Source organism: Notothenia coriiceps, unplaced genomic scaffold, assembly GCF_000735185.1.
Source record: "Notothenia coriiceps isolate Sejong01 unplaced genomic scaffold, NC01 NC01_scaffold00011854, whole genome shotgun sequence".
Taxonomy (NCBI): domain Eukaryota; kingdom Metazoa; phylum Chordata; class Actinopteri; order Perciformes; family Nototheniidae; genus Notothenia; species Notothenia coriiceps.
This window is the reverse complement of record NW_011344555.1, coordinates 407,175-423,707: the sequence shown is the minus strand read 5'-3', so window position 1 is coordinate 423,707 and position 16,533 is coordinate 407,175. Positions and strand designations below refer to the sequence as shown.

Genomic DNA, 16,533 nt, shown 5'->3' with positions numbered 1-16,533 from the left:
CTTTCATTCGCTTTTTCTTTTTGCGTTCTTTTTGTCCTTCATAAAAAACGTTTCAATCTTACCTCTGCTTGTGGTTCAGTCTCGTCCTGACTTTCCCGGATTTCATGACCCCATGTTGCCCTGAGAGCGTCTCAGAGGATAAAAACTGGATAAAATGGAATTGTGTTGACAAGGTGAGGGGTTAGCTTTCAATTGAGGGATTTGGGAAATAAGATGCTCGAGTTTGAAGGGTCACTTCACCCAAATCACTCAGCCATATTACCACTAGCAACACGTAGGTTTCTATTCGTTTTGGTTTTGAGATATCTTGTTTTAGATGTTTCTGCTTCCATCCCAATACAACAACATTGGATGTAATCTAGTTTATGGTGCTTGCAGCATTACAAATTATTTAAAAATCTTTGATAATTACTGTTTTTCTTTGCCAGGCACAATGCATAATATAACAATTGTAATCCACCACACAGTATAGAAAATAACTATATAAACGCAATCAGTATACAACCTACAAATCTACTACTCACTAACTCTCCCCATTATGATAATCACAGTGTGGGATACTAAAGGGCTGATTACTTAAATACAGGACTGGAAATAAGGCTGCAGAAGAGCAGTGAACATTATCAGGCTGTAAAACCTGATCCCACCTGAATGTGAGGAACGCTGAGATGCATGTAAGTGGCTGCGGGACCAAAGTGTGTGTGGCTGCAGATGGAGGAGGGCTGGTGGTGTGTTAGGCATGAAGTATGAGGTAAGTTCCTCTGTCTCTCCCTCTCTTTGTCCCTCACCCTCATGGGAGGCCCTGTTGGTTTAGCTGCTAAGCTTTCCCCGGAAACACAAATGATGGACAGATAAAGAGGTTAAAACAGAGAAAGAGGGGAAGAGAAACCGAATAAAGAGAGTAGAACCTATTTTAAGGACTTTTTTTGCTCCAAATACTTATATTTTCCTCGTCTCTCAATATCTTCTCTGCACATCAGATTGTTTTTGGTTAAACGGCAGAGGAAAATAGTCAAATCCTGTTTGTGCATCTTGAGCTGTTTCCATGAGTGTGGTTGCCCTTAAGGTTTTGTTTACACTTCAAATCAGATTTGTGAATGCAATATAAACTCACTGATTCCTTAAAGAGACAAAATAAAGAAAGTTTGAATGAACACATTTAGCTTTAAGGGAACATTGAGAAAAATGTATTGTGCATTTCTCTCTGCTGTGCACAGACAAGTTAATTCACAAATTTTGACTCAGACTGCAAGTGGCAGGGCAGTGTGGAGGCACATGTGGCACTACTTTGATTTGTAAGAACAGAAATAAACCCCACTGGGGAAATATTGAAATCACAGCAGCATCAGCACTGTTTGGTTTACTCATAATGTTGGACATTTCTTTTTACTGATCCATTTGCAGAGGTATCTGAGTGGATGATACCAAAACTACATCCCATAAAGGTTAAAACAAAAAAGGGGAACCCACAGCAATTATGTGTTTCCATTTTAGGACATGTTATTTATTTCTGAAGGTCAGCAGGCCGACGGTCCCCATATGTTGACTGGTTTATTTGATGAAGAGCAATGGTGTCAGGGATTAATTTGAAATCACTGAAATAATGAAGGTGGTCCTATATTATTATGAAGTTGAAGCGAGTGGAGGAGAGTGTCAACAACCAGTTTTGAGACATCTATAATTTAGTGTATTGTGTTTTGGGTGCATGTTTCTCATACAATGTGTTCTCCATTAAATTAAAATTCACTAAGAAGAAACAAACCCCGGGCCTGGAGTATACAATACTCATTATATAATATTATTTTATTTAAGAAATAATAAGATTCACATTTTTATAAGTACTCATGCATTAGCAATTGGGAGACCCTGGTGAGTTAACATGGCGGTAGTCTTGCACTTACAAAAAGCGTTCTCCTAACCACCAAAAAGGCAGTAGAAGAAATATTACAATCTTTTATACCATAGTCTAAAAAAAATATTACAAGTAAAAATCCTGTATTTAAAATATAAATTAAGAAAAAGCACTGAAGTACAACCGCTAAAATTGTTATATATTTGTATGATTAAAGTGTATCCCTAATGTTGAATTCTATCAAAACGTAGCCACATTTAGATACTGTACCGACTGGCTTAAAAGTAAAGTAATGCATCATACATTTTGACATGCTTCATGCATCATGTACAGTACAATAAATGTATATATGCATAAAATGAAACTGCCACTGATTAAAAAGTTCACACACACAGACATGAGATAAAGTTACCAGCTTTGACACCATTTTCAAAACTCAATCAGGTAGTTTCAATAGACTTCTTAAATTTGGACATACATTTTTATCCCCGTTACAGCCTACATTTGTTCATGTAGGTGGTTTTATTCTGGTATCCCAGCCCTTATATCTGTGGACATACTGTATCGGCTCAGTTCAGTATTTGTGAGCGTCCACTGTGAGGCAGTACAGAGTCTACAGCCCATCTTGTGTCAAGTACTTGACACAACTCTGGGATGAATGAATAAACTTTCATTTCTGAAGAAAAACTGAATCTGAGCTCTCACCTCAACGCATCTTAGTGGAGAAGAGTGTTTAAAGACTGTGTGTGTGTGTGTGTGTGTGTGTGTGTGTGTGTGTGTGTGTGTGTGTGTGTGTGTGTGTGTGTGTGTTAAACAGAGAAAAGATACAAGTAAACAGGAAGGGACAACATTTAATAATTGTATGATAATGGAAAAAGTAAAATAAAGAGCGACAGACAGACACAGCGAGAGATAAATANTGATCAGGAGCCCGACGCGAAGCGGAGGGATCTAGATCGGCATGAAGGTGTTCTTTTCCCCATAATGACCGCGCCGCTGCACATTATCCCTTACGTAATAAAGCCATCAGTTACAGCTTACATCATTAGAAAAGGGTGCCAAATTAGAAAGTGGTTCCAAACATTTTACATAAAAATTGTCTTTAGGTAGATTTATACCTAAAAAACTTATACAATGGTCCTTTCTCTTCTCGTCCTTGTATCCCAAACCCTTTCTTTTTATTCCATCTTTCCTTCAGGAGAAGAGAAACAGAGACAAGGACCCGGGGACGTACAGTTTCTCACAGAGGAAACTCACCCACCAGTCTACTTCCTGAAATCACCACTCCTTCTGTCTATGAGCTGCACCGAGGCAGAGGAGTGGACTTCCAAACAATCCTGACACACGGAAACCCCCTGTGAATCCCCCAGAGGCCCCCCGAGCAGCAGCAGACACCATGTCCTCTCCTCTCCCCATGCCCTCTCTCCCCCCCAGTCCTCTGGCCATGGAGTACCTAAATGACTTTGACCTCCTCAAGTTTGAGGTGAAATCTGACACACCTCCGCACCCTACTTCATGTGTGTTTCCCAAGTCTGGTCTCCCCCAAGACCCCTCAAGCTCGCCTTACACCAGCAACCCTATGCAGGATTCCAGTTTGAGCTCCAGCCCTTACAACTCGCTGCCACCCTCGCCATCGCTCAGTGACGCCCACCCACCACCTTCTGGCTCTTCCTCCCTCTCATCGTCATCCTCCTCCATCTCCTTCCCCCTCTCCCTCTCTAACAGCTTCACGTCAGGCATCAGCTCCGGCTCTCAGGGGAACGTGGAGGGAAGCCCGTCCCACGGGGGGCCTCAGGGTCCCACCCCGGCCTCGCTGGAGGACCTGATCTGGCTGGCAGCGCTGCAGCAACAGTTTGGAGGTGATGTGACGGGGCCCTCGAATTTGATGGGGGCCTTGGGGGGAGTGCCAGAGCGGGGGGAGAGAGAGAGGGGGCCGGTCAATGGCTTCCTGGGATGTGAGGACGCTGTGGAGGCTTTGCTGAACTCAGCTGCTGCAGCTGTCAGCTCGCAGGTAACAATTTATAATTTCTTTATGTTAAATGTTCTCCAATTGATGAAGGAGTTGACTTACATCTTCTTCCATATTGTCCCCCCTCTCTTCAGTTTCCAAGTCTTTCTCAGAGTTCCAGCAGCAACCTGGGGGACTCCAGCAGCGACAGTGGAGCAGACATCTCCTGCCCCAAAGGGACAGACATGTGCCATCGCCCGCTCGTCTTCCTCTCATCAGCCCCTAACTCACTCCCCAACGACGCCCCTAACTCAGCTCCATACCCACAACCCCTCAGCCCCCAGGCCCGCCTTCATCACCACCAGCATCACCATCATCAGCACCACTCGCACCACTCCATACATGGCAGCCATCACCATCATCACCACTCAATGAGTCAGGTACACACGGATCAATCCGCAATAGCTTGATAATGACGATTGTGCTCGACGGGATGATTTCATGGATTAACGAGGGAGATGTTTTGGAGGTGAAAGAATTGAACAGTGACACTTGTGGCATTAGAGGGCTGGGCGGAGGGAGAGGGATCGTTCAGTGAAGGATTAGGATTAGGAAATTAGAACATTGTTATTAATGTCTGTGTCTATCTGGAGCCTCACTTTGAGGATCACTCTCTGCATGGCAACAATAAGTGAAGCAAGAATTTCGTTTTTGACAGTGCAAGGTTTTGATTTACAGTGAAACATACACTTACATTTAAACACAATTCTTCAACATTTATAGTATTTGTAAGCAATTATAACTTTTTTCTATAATTACATTTTATATAGTATTGTAATAATTCAATATCTGGTCATACACCAGCTTTTAGCTTTCCAAAGTACGGGTTGTGGTTGTTCACGAATATATTAATAAACACAATATCTGCTTGCAAATAGGTTGTTTTAAGCTATGTGTTGCATGTTTCTAGGGGGAGTTCCTCCAAAGCTAATTTCAATAAGTAATCTCTAAAATGAACACTAGCCAGTTGTTAATAAACCTATAAATGAATAATTAACTCTTTAAGGGGCTAAATGTGATTGGAGGACAAATCAATTGCTGCTACTGTAGCCTCTTCAATGCTGAATCTAATTTTACTTGGTAAATCAACTCTGTAATCTGCTTTCCGGTGGATAAAGATGTCTGGGTGTATCTCTATGTGGAGCACGGTGTTAGCTTATGATAATATCTGCTATTATTGCTGTGTGTAATCCTCATAACTGTCAACCACACTTAGTCAGATTAAATGACAGATTATGGACATGTGGTGCTGAAATGTGCCCCCTGACAGACAAACACACACCCAGTATAACACATCACATGTCTACCAGTCATCTCACAATCAGTTATGGTTGAACTATTCCACACTCATTTAACTCATCAATCATTTTCATAATTTGTCTTGTTTCCAATTAACATCATAGCACAGCATATTCTGAATGTTTGTTTTCACCATCTGCTCGGCAGTGTGGGGCCAATGATCGCTTCTCTGATGAGCAGCTGGTGAGCCTGTCAGTGCGGGAGCTGAACCGACACCTGCGAGGAGTGAGTAAGGATGAAGTGGTGCGCTTGAAACAGAAACGTCGCACTCTGAAGAACCGGGGCTATGCCCAGTCCTGCCGATACAAGCGCCTACAGCACCGCCACGCTCTGGAGTCGGAGAAACATGTGCTCACACAACAGGTACATGCCTGTTCATGACTGACCAGCTTTATTTTTATCCAAGCTATATCCGACCACAAATTTAAATCCTAATCTGATCTCATCTTTAATCTGGAAGTTTAGACAATTCTAAATTCCCTTCATGGCTGAACAATAGTGATCGTGGCCCTCTCTGACGCCCCCGACAGTGGACATCGGACATTTTTTACACCACTTTTAGCTCCTGAGGGAAAAATAATATGCTAAAAATAGAAAATGTTCTTGTAGTGTTCCAGAAAAAATAAAAAATCTTATACATTGTTATTCCTCTAAAATTGCATTTGGTCCGCCTGGCCCCCCATTTTCAAATGTTCTAGAACCGCCACTGCTCCTGACTCTTTCTTGCATTCAATTTAAAGGAACATCTTTGCACTTTGGCTTAGCAACAGCACAAATGCCTTTTTTTTTCTCCTCCTCAGTTGGATCAGCTACAGTGTGAGCTGAATCGAGTGCTGAGGGAGAGAGATGCCTACAAAGCTCGCTACGAGAAGCTCCTCAGCACGAACCACAGCATCGCAGCTGAAGCCCCACCGACCCGCAGCAGCAACCCACCTTCCCCACCCCCTGACTACTTCCTCTGAGCTAAACCCACGGGGAGAGGAAGGAATAAACAGAGGAATGAGAAACCAGCCAACGTGGAGCAATGAATGATGAGTAATCAGACTTGGGGAAGAAAACAAGGATGTGTATGTGTGTGTAAGTGTAAGTGTGTGTGTAAGTGTGTGTAAGTGTGTGAGAGAGAAAGTGAAAGAGAGACATTGGCAGGCAGTTTTGGAGCGATACAACTGTGAAATCCACTATTTAGTGATTAAAGGGGAATAAGACTGCTAACTCATAGTGTTAGACTCAGCTGTAGGCTGCTTCATGGACAACGCTTTTACTTCACTGTGAATGATAGTTGCACAAAAACAGGTTGAGAGTACAACAGTGGACAAACACGACTGTGAGAAGTGGATTGAAAAAGCGTTTGTCTTGAATTAAAACGTATCAATAGTCCCTGATACTGCTGAGAATATTATCTATGCAATATTATAGCTGCAATGTACTTTCAAAATGAGTGGTTGGGGTTCAAACTGTAGTTGTGTTTTTTTTACAATAAGCTGCTAAAGCTGCAGAGGTCTGAGTAGTGCAGTGGTGCTGGATGTGGAGTGGTATGGGCTTGGATAAAGTATCCACGGCATGCAGTTGTGTTTGCCAGCTAATTTTTCACAGTTGCCTACCAAAGTGTATAAGCTCACCAAGACTTGTTTTTATTTTAAAGATGAATAATCATAGATTAAAGAATGTACAAGGATACCTGTCATGGGAATCCTCCACTGATTGTGCTTAATGAATAGTAGGGATATTGCTCTTGTGTTTTAGCAAATAAATCTACTTTTGCTGCTTGGAAATGGTGACATTGAGCCATTAACAGTGACAAGAAAGACTTGCTGTTTGCTCTCAAACATGTGTTTTTACATACAAAGAGCTAGTAGTGTGCTTAACTAAAGCAACTGCATATGATGGAAGTGAGAAAGAAACCCTCCGCAGCAGGCAAAAAGAGTGTGGCATGATTTGTGTGGTTGTGTCCAGTCCTCCAGACTAGGGAAGTTATTTTCAAAAAGATTGAACACCTCTGTAACAGGAACAATCACACAATTACAGCAACATGCGGCACCACAGAGCTGGTCACTGTGGACTCGGGTACTGTGGTTTACAGATGCAAGAGAAAATCAACGGTGCAGGGAAATGAAAAATAAAATGCAAAAAATGTTTTCATGGAGACCTTCTTATCTGTCCCATAAAATCCAGGGTTCATGATTTAGAGCTATTTATTTTGTTTGGGTGTAGAGTAAATAAATTGTTCTTTTTATTTATTCACTTATTTATTCAGTATTTATTGTTTATTTATGTACTGATTCTACTTAATTTACTTTACAGGTTTTATTCAATTAGTGTGTATTTTTACTTTCCCACAGATTACTATTTTACCCAATTGTGATTAGAATTAAGATTACTACAAAAATGATGGCCGTTATCATGGTTTCCTGCTCCTGTTGTAGTGTGGTTTCATATGCATAAGAAATAAACAAAGTACTTTACCATCCCTGTCATGGTGTGGCGTGCTTTTGTGCGGCTTCCACACATGTTTTAACCTCATTCCTTTTCTATTCACCTATCTGAGCATCTCCCACTGTCAGTCTTCTGCAGGCCTTTTCTCTCCAGCTCGCCCTGCAGCTCGCCCTGCAGCCCCCATACCCGGCTCCATCCCTCTCTTTATCTGTCCCTCTATAGTGAGGCAGTGACCCTGGGTGTGCACTGTTTGGGATGACCTCATCTTCAGCTCTACCTCCCTCTCTGTGTCTCTCGCTCTCTCTCTGGCCTGTATAATAGGAGCAGGATTAGGGCTATAATAGCGCCCTGGCTGCTCACTGCCGGAGTCTATTGTGGCTTTGTGTGGGAGGGACACACCACAGCTCATGGCCACACTCACATTTTGACAGAAAACATGTCAAAATACACTTCTTGGGTCAGGGACTAGAAATTACTTTATTTAGTCAAATGGGAAATGAGCCAGTCTCTGAAAGAGGTCATGTGTGTCTTTAACAGTAGAGACATGATAGACCAGGTAGGTTAACATACCTCTGTTTAACAAAGAAATACCCAAATGAAACAGCACACACACACACACACACACACACACACACACACACACACACACACACACACACACACACACACACACACACACACACACACACGCACACACACACGCACCCAATTAGTTAGGAGAAGACTTGGGTAATGCTGCCCCCTAGTGGCCATTTCCCTTCATATCGCCTCCTTCTTCAAGAGGTCAATGTGAGATTCGTGACACTGAACATCTCTCCAGAGGAGTGCTCCCTTCCTGCCTGCCTTCCTGCAGCACTGCCCCACTTTTACTACTGAGCTGCAGGTACCTGAAGCAAACACTCATACTCACCCCACGGGGTTTAATCTCTCCTGTAGATACAATCGAAATCTGGAGGAGCATTTAAACGTGTCTCAGTGAGTCATAGTCAGTTTTGGAGAGAGCGGTGATGAATGAGGGTTGGTGTTTGCAGAGCTGGACCTGGGCCCTAACCTGAAGAGACAGAGAGAGAGCAGAGGGAGGTAGACAGAGATACAAACTGAAGGAGAGGGAGCGAGAGAGAGATAAGTAGAGCGAGAGCAGTACGGAAGAAAGAGAAAGAGAGCGTGCTTTCTTTGTAGAGAGCCGCGTGACAGGTGAGAGATCATACCGTGCTGCCCGCGCTGGGGTTCATAAAGTGAGAGGGGGCGCGAGGAGTTGGTTGTCCTGCGGGTTTTGGAGTCCTTATTCCCGGTCGCTTGATTTCAGTTTGCAGATGCCGACAGATGTGCCCGGCCCCGAAGACAGGCTCAACCTCGGGGAGACGACGGCCAAGGTAAGGAGATGCCAGCCCGGGGCTGCGTACAAACAACACTTCCAATATATTCAGTAGGCCTAATCAGCAAATCCGATTGGGTGAAAAGTGTTAGGATGTGATGGAGTCTGATATTCTGATTGTCAATTAATGGAGGGGGTTGTTCAGGTGCTGATGAAGTTTGTGTGTGTGTGTGTGTGTGTGTGTGGTTATCAGGTCACACTGTGCTAAATGGTTTTTATAACATACGGCTGAGCGGTAGGTTTTCTTATACCTACAGTATTGTGTGTGTGTGTGTGTGTGTGTGTGTGTGTGTGTGTGTGTGTGTGTGTGTGTGTGTGTGTGTGTGTGTGTGTGCGCGCATCAGCATGGCAACCAAAGAACTACAAAGATACACAGAAAGTATGTCAAACTATGCAAAGAATCAGACACTTCTGTGATGGATGTTAGCTTTAAGTCATCATTTTGGGGACAAATGTATGAAAGATGTTACCTCATTAAAGCAGTGTCACATTTTCTCATACAAAAGAAAGTAAAGCAGGCACATCTGACATGAGAAAGGTGGTGTCCTGCATTTAATTCAGTTTCTCGATGTAGGCACTTGGCTGATTGGAGAAACAAAGGCTTGAGTGATATTCTTTTTTAATAGAATGGATTTTAAGATTTTGTGTTATATGAAAGATGTTAGATCTTAGTTTTAACCCACACCTAACTGTAGTTTCCATCAGCTGTATGCAGCTTTAAAGAGGAAGAAATCATATCATTGTTTTACAAATTATTGGGGTTTTGCTTTTTGACCTAACAGCAGAGTGGAGATAGAATACATTACATTTGGTGGACGATAACATGACTCCAAAATGCAACCGTCGCTCTCTGTAAAATAGACATATAATAATAATATATTAAATTTTTAAAGCAGGCATCTATTAGTTGCCAAAGCAGTGGAACACAGGTGAATATTAATGATGGCTGCATTCAATTTAGGTGAGCAGTTCCAGGGCTCTATGATAATACACGCTCTCTCGCTGACATGGCTCAAGTATTCTGTGTAGGTTGAAAGGGACATATTAGACCACGGTCAGTTTACTCGTCAAGGGAAATACTATTAGGCCTGTAGAACAAGTTGTAATATGTCTTCAGTGTCTGTGCAGGAGCATTGTCATTAAACCCTGATGATGTCATCAGAGTTATTTTGGTTTAGGCACAGGAAGCTGTTTTATAGGCTCAACCAGGGATCTGGAGTTTGACAGATGAAAGCGTTTAAAAGGCAGGGAAAGTCTTTTGGAAAATACTATTGAGATTTAGCCATACAAGCGCCTCTGCTGCAAGTCCCCTGACTTTATAGAGTTGCTGAATACTAAATAGATGGAGTATCACATCATCATGCAAACTGGTGCTTTGGGAGCTGGCTGTCTCTTATACAAGAAACACCATATCTGAATACATACTAGCTATAAATGTTATGCAATATAAAGAGTGCCCCTTCATGTTCCTTTCTTCTCCAGTGTGACAGTATGACTCTGTCCATTGCCCCGAATGTTCGCAGAGGCAGCACTCCTCTGCCTATAAAGCATCAGCTGAGAAGAGAAGAAGCCGTACACGATGACGCCGATTGGACATCAGGTGCAGCTGGACCGTCTGCTTCACCAATCAGCTTCAGCCTAGCCTTGGATGACACTCCGACTGTATCTGTGGAGGGCAGACCTGATGGGCCTTTAAGGATCGCCCTGCTGGGGCAGAACGGCGTGGGGAAGTCCTCCCTGTCCGTGGCCCTCTCTGGAGACATGGACAGGACTGCGTCTGTGGACTGTGAAGGTGTGTGCTGTGTGTTTGACTAATGCAGGGGCCAGTATAATGCAGTGGGGGCTTGAGGGCTTTCACAGTAAGCAAATAAATCACTGCACTCCTCTCCCATGTGAAAGCTAACTGCCTCTGTCCCTGTCCCTAGGGGAGGGTTACGTACGCACAGTCACTGTGGATGACGAGGAGAGCACCATTATTATCTATGACAACTGGAGACAGGTGAGGCAAACAACACTCCCTGTCCCTGCACTCCCTGCTCCCTCATTAGGACACTGAGATGTATCTGTATACAATGTGCTTGCTGCTTTTTGACATTTCACTGTGGTATATATGTCAGTGTTTGTATATAGACACACACTGAACATCCGTTCTTGTAGAAGGGTAGAAGAACCAAATCCTTGGACAGTTTTAAGGAGCTTAAAATGAATCTTATTGATCTGTTTTCTTAACTCTATTTTCCTCCAGTCTAATTACATTTTCTTTATTGAAAGCCATCTCTGTATTATCAGGAAATAAGATAGGAAAATAGAACCAGGATAGCTAACCAAATAAGAAAACTGACAAGTCGACTAACAAAAAGAATACAACCCCTTTGATTTGGAGAAACTATGAGGGACATTCGGCATTATATATGACATTTTAAAGACAAAGATTATTATCAATACATCTTGAAAGTAATCAGCATATTAATCAATAATAAAAACGGATCATTAGTTAAAGCCCTACATGCAAACATCGTGAAAATACGAAATGGTACTGCACATGAACAGATTTCTGTGTGTGCTGTAAATTTCAGATGTTTTCACACTCTATATCTGGAGCACGTTGCATTGTTTATTTTACTTGACGTCACTATAACAGAAATTGATGCCAAGCTCAGAGAAACGCTGTGGCAAAAATAGGACAATAAATCTGCTGCATCTGCTTGACAGAGGAAAACTCATTATCAGGTATATTTGCACTTTTCTCTCGAGCGCAGTTCCCAGGCATATGTGTGTGGATTTAAGAGAGAGAGAGCGAGAGTGTGAGCTGCCCACAGAGCAGATGTGCTAAATTACTGCATTCATGTTATGATTTAGGTTGATGTGTGATACAAACTGATTGCTTACTCATGACACAATCTGTCTTTATAATGTGGGGATTTCTATGTGTGACTCTCTGTATAATGAGTGATACACCATGTGTTGCGGGCGACACTGTAACGGGTGCCTTATAAAGAGACTTCTTAGATAATTGTCATATTAAGCTGTGTCCTTTCATTCGTGCCAAAGGGGCTTTTGGTCTGTGCTCAATTCTGGACTTAATAAAAAAATAAATGGAAAGTCAATGGACCATGGCAGTTCCAACAAAAGTCAAGCTGAGGTCCAATCAGGTGTCTACAGAATGAAGGATTCACGCATGGATTTGTATTTTTAGGGATGTTACTCTCTCTCTTGTTTGGAGAGGATGACTGTGTGTGTCAGTAAGAATTTGAGTTGTTCTGCAGTTGCTGCTGCTTGAAGTTCTCACTAAACCACAGGGGATTTTAGATAGAGCACTCAGCTGTCTGCAGCACTACCACTGTAATTCTGCAAATACAGTTTTTACAATAATACAATTAGTGTAATACAAGAGTGTTTTACTATTTGAAATAAAACATGATTCCTGCTGGCAGTCGTGTGTGTGATCATATTTGACTGCTTTACAATGTGTTTCAGTATTTGCTCACTCAATTTGAGTGGATTTCTCAAGTACAATGATCAATTATTGAGATACACTGAATAGTGACTACAGTATTGTGAGTTAATGTGTCTGCCTCTGTCCCTCAGGACCTGTCGGCTCTGCAGTGTGAGGTGTGTGTCCTGGTGTTTTCAGTGACTGACAGGCGTAGTTTCCACCGCACTGCTCAACTCCGACTTCTCCTGAGAGAGACCCAGCCCCAAACTCCCATCATCCTCGTGGGTAATAAAAGTGACCTCGTTCGCACACGTGAGGTCCCCTCTCAAGGTATGTGGAACCATTCATATTTTCTTATTAAACGTATTGCCCTTTTCCTCACCTGCATCGTGGTGTTTCTTCTGTAGTGGCTTTCATTCTCACAGTTGGTGTTGACATTTTCGGCTCTTTATATTTATCTGTAAACACTAGCATAGGGTGGAATATGTGAGAATGTAAATGTCAGCGTATCAGCTTTATCGCAGTGTGGGAGTGTGGAGAGGGTTGCAATTTCAGTTCAGGCTGGAGAGCATTCACTGTGAGTGCACTGCATCTTCACATTCATGCTGTTTTACAGTGGACTGCTGTGCAGCTATGTCAAATTACCTCCCAAATTAAAGCCCCTGAAAACTTGGCTTCAACCCTTCAGTATTTACCTTCATTATTGAAAATGACTTACTAATTAAGCAACAATCAAAGTTAAACATCCGTTGCTGTTCTGGGAGCAGCTTTATCAGGCACCCATAGTATCCACCTCAAAGGTAAACGTTTTTAATGAGATTCCCGAGGTCCATTTCAGCCACTATCATCCGATCACAGAGTTAATATTCTGTTTGTGTGCCACCGACAGCAGGCTGATATCCTATCATTTTGCAGAGTCACACATTTCTATATTGAGTAAGGTTCAGGATGTTGAAAGGTTTTAGTGATGGAGAAAACATCTCGGAACAGGCGGCAACTACAACTGTCCATGCCATTCTGATTCAAATGTTTAAATTCATATTCGTATCACATTTTCCCAACTGAGCCCTGTCCACATTAAGTGAGGATCTAAGTGGACAGGGCGAAGATTTCAGAACAGAATTACAGAAATCTCATGTTAACGATGCTGATGTTTTGCAATTTAGGCAGATAATAGTGTGTTTTTTTGTGGGGACAAACTATTGCAAAAAGTTGATTAAGAAAATATATTTTCATGGCCTTTAACACTGTTTACAGTAAACTGTCTTCCCCCTTGTTTGCTGTCAAAGTCTCCGCTTTCAACAAGTCTATAAAAGATGTAGCAACATTTTAAATTATGTATAAGGCACTCTTATATGTTTTGTTTTTTTCAAATGACATTTTGTTGGTTATGACTACAGAGCGCTATTAAATCATTTAGGTGAAAAACATCTAGTAGCCTACTAGTTTAGTAGTAAATATACTAGATGTTTTTTTACCCCTTGTTGGCTTGTTTTAGTGTTGGAGTTTGTTTTATGGTGGTGAAGAAGAGGTATCACTTTGTGTTTTGGTATAAATCACGCTAACAAAATATATTGGGTCAACATGGCTGCAGTCAGCTGTCACCTTAAATATACAGCTTAGCTTTGTGAAACTTCATCCTCTTCTCCCGTCTCCTTCCCTTCTCTTACCTCAGAGGCCATGTCCAGCGCCGCCCTCTTCAACTGTCTGTATCTGGAGATCTCTGCCTCTCTGGACCACCGTACCCCAGAGCTCCTGGAGTGTGCGGTAAGGCTCGCCAGGGGCCAGTCCCCGTGGCCCCCCGGGACCACTGCGGAGGACATGATCGGCGAAGGCCAGCGTGAGAGCATAACCTCCCGTGCCAAACGTTTCCTGTCCAGCCTGGTGCCCCGGTACCCGCGAGAGAGAGACGTGGGAAAGTTCCTGAGACAGAAGTCCCGCTCGTGCCACGACCTGGGAGCGCTGTGATTGGGCGGCGCCGCATGGAGCCAAATTGTTAGAGTAGTTACAGAGGTAGCTGAAAGTGAAAAAACAGAGGATGTGTGAAAGTGCCCGAGGGATGGCAGGACAATGTTATGAGTGAAGATCATGTACATCCAGAGGAACAGAGGGAGAAAATAATAATGTTAGTGATGATGTTTAGCCATAGAACGATAAACACATTTTGTACTCAAGACTAAGCAGCATACAGAAGAAGATAACATACTGTGGCAGAACACATGTAAATAAACTAAAGTAGTGATACTTACTGTAATGCCACCCTGATAGCTTTGAGAGCTAAATAAATGGATTTTTTGAGTCTTGAGAAAGTCGCTGCATGGGTTCCGTTATTACAAAGTTCACATTATTATGACAATGAAGCATTTATCTCATTTAACAACTGCTTAAGCCCAGGTTAGAATCATGACCACACACATTCAGAACTCATTAGTGGGTGAGACTTTTCTGATGAGTCATGTTGTGTTTCTTGACACCGAGCTATTGTAGTCTCCATGGGGATGGTAAGCAGTAAAATAATCAAATGCCAGCGAGGAGAGAGAAAGGGAATTAAAGACATTTATTGCAGACTTACAGAGCTCAGTGTGGCAATAAGAGAAGCAGCAAAGGAGAGAAAACAGATTATTGTATAGTGATTGTTGCCATGTTACGGTTGTCAAGGAGACATTGAATCACTGAGACATACATATTATGTCCATTTCAGTTCTTTTTCCATACCTCTAATCCTTGTGCTGCATATAGATTTACGGATAGGAAGGCTGATTCCCATGCAGTACAATTTTATTTTTAAACACAAAATTCAACTCCAAATTAAAATGCAGAGGATTTTTGTCAGATATCAGCTTGACTACACTCATCTGTATCTCACTCTACCCTCAGCACTTCCATCCTCCCACTTACACCCACATGTGAACAAAGACTTAGCACACCATAGGTCGTTAAAGCCATAATTTGTTATGAAAAGGGAGAGCTGTGCTATAATAGAAATACAAAATAAAATGGTGGCATGATATTCTGACTCATTCCCTTGGCTGCAAACTGCTGGAACAGATTGAAAGGTTAAGATTTGGCATCGTCCACATGGGACACAGGCTCCCTCTTGTGGCCAAGTTGAGGTCCCACAACTGAGCAGACGACAGATACATGGAAGTGGTTGAAATGAGAATTAGAAAGGGGGAAATGTAGAAGTTGAGTTGAGTTGCAGCTTTCTATTCTAGTTTATACGACATTAGCAGAGCCACTCACACATAGGTTATGCACCTGTGTTACGGCCTGGCTCATAGGCTGCAACAAAGATGGGAGACCAGACAAGTTAAGTGTAACAAAAAGCATATTTATTTACTATAACCAAGACCAAAGGTCTTCAAAGAAACCTAAACGTGGAAGTCAGTTATCAGTAATGATTGCGTGTATGGGTGTGTGAAAATGTGCAGAAACAAAGACGCGGCCGTGTCCAACAGAAGAGTGAGAGGGCAGTATGGGTTGGTGTTGGCCTTTTATGTAGATGTGTGGCTCATCAGGTTGATCACCTGAAACACAAAGAGCCAGCCAGCAGAACACAAAGACACAAAGTGGAGTGGAGGGGGTCATAACAACCTGTCATGCAAGGTATCAATATGACTAACCATATGTTCAGATTGTATATGTGGGTGTTGTCAGGGCTTTGACATAATTGAAAGGAGATCTGGTTGTCATCTGCATTTCTGAAACAATGCTGTTGATAGTAGAGCATGCAACACAACTATGCATGTCAAACATGCAAATGAAATAAGACCATATGAATGACATTTAAGCTTTAAAAATGGGTGCATCAACCCATATGCAATGCTTATGATATACAACTGAACCGCTTTTAGAGGTATCATTTCAAACCTTTAACAACTATTTGCTGATTTGAACTTGATCCCGGCATCTCATGACAGCAACAAAAAAACTCAACCTTCAAGTTACCATGCCATCAACTTAACATCTTATTCAAAAAGATGAAATCATAATTTGACAACTGGCAAGACAAACATACTTGGGCACAAATCACAATCAGGGTCAAAGCCAAGATTTTTATAAATACTGAAGTTCAAACTCCTCCACTCTGATCCACCCCCACAGGCTAATGGATTTGCCCAAAAAAAAAA

The 16,533-nt window shown here is 42.3% G+C and overlaps 2 protein-coding genes across 5 annotated transcripts; both read left to right on the top strand.

Annotated features, from left to right (window-relative positions):
• The first annotated feature begins 3,248 nt into the window (after positions 1 to 3,248).
• On the top strand, positions 3,249 to 6,162 carry nrl (neural retina leucine zipper). The gene is made up of 4 exons (XM_010773045.1): positions 3,249 to 3,863; positions 3,956 to 4,240; positions 5,307 to 5,522; positions 5,960 to 6,162. Exons 1-4 carry the CDS (start codon positions 3,249 to 3,251, stop codon positions 6,119 to 6,121), a joined length of 1,278 nt encoding a protein of 425 aa, XP_010771347.1. The 3' UTR covers positions 6,122 to 6,162.
• Positions 6,163 to 8,456: 2,294 nt separating this feature from the next.
• Positions 8,457 to 14,712, top strand: rem2 (RAS (RAD and GEM)-like GTP binding 2). Of its 4 annotated transcripts, none has more exons than XM_010773041.1 (6): positions 8,457 to 8,475; positions 8,899 to 8,965; positions 10,450 to 10,759; positions 10,893 to 10,966; positions 12,556 to 12,733; positions 14,079 to 14,712. In XM_010773041.1, the coding sequence occupies exons 2-6, from the start codon at positions 8,906 to 8,908 to the stop codon at positions 14,369 to 14,371; spliced, it is 915 nt and encodes a 304-aa protein (XP_010771343.1). In that variant the 5' UTR covers positions 8,457 to 8,475; positions 8,899 to 8,905; the 3' UTR covers positions 14,372 to 14,712. The 4 variants fall into 4 exon arrangements, with proteins under 4 accessions (XP_010771343.1, XP_010771346.1, XP_010771342.1 ...); XM_010773044.1 differs by lacking the exon at positions 8,457 to 8,475 and adding an exon at positions 8,485 to 8,786 and having other exon boundaries at positions 10,491 to 10,759; XM_010773040.1 differs by lacking the exon at positions 8,457 to 8,475 and adding an exon at positions 8,485 to 8,786.
• The last annotated feature ends 1,821 nt before the right edge of the window (positions 14,713 to 16,533 follow it).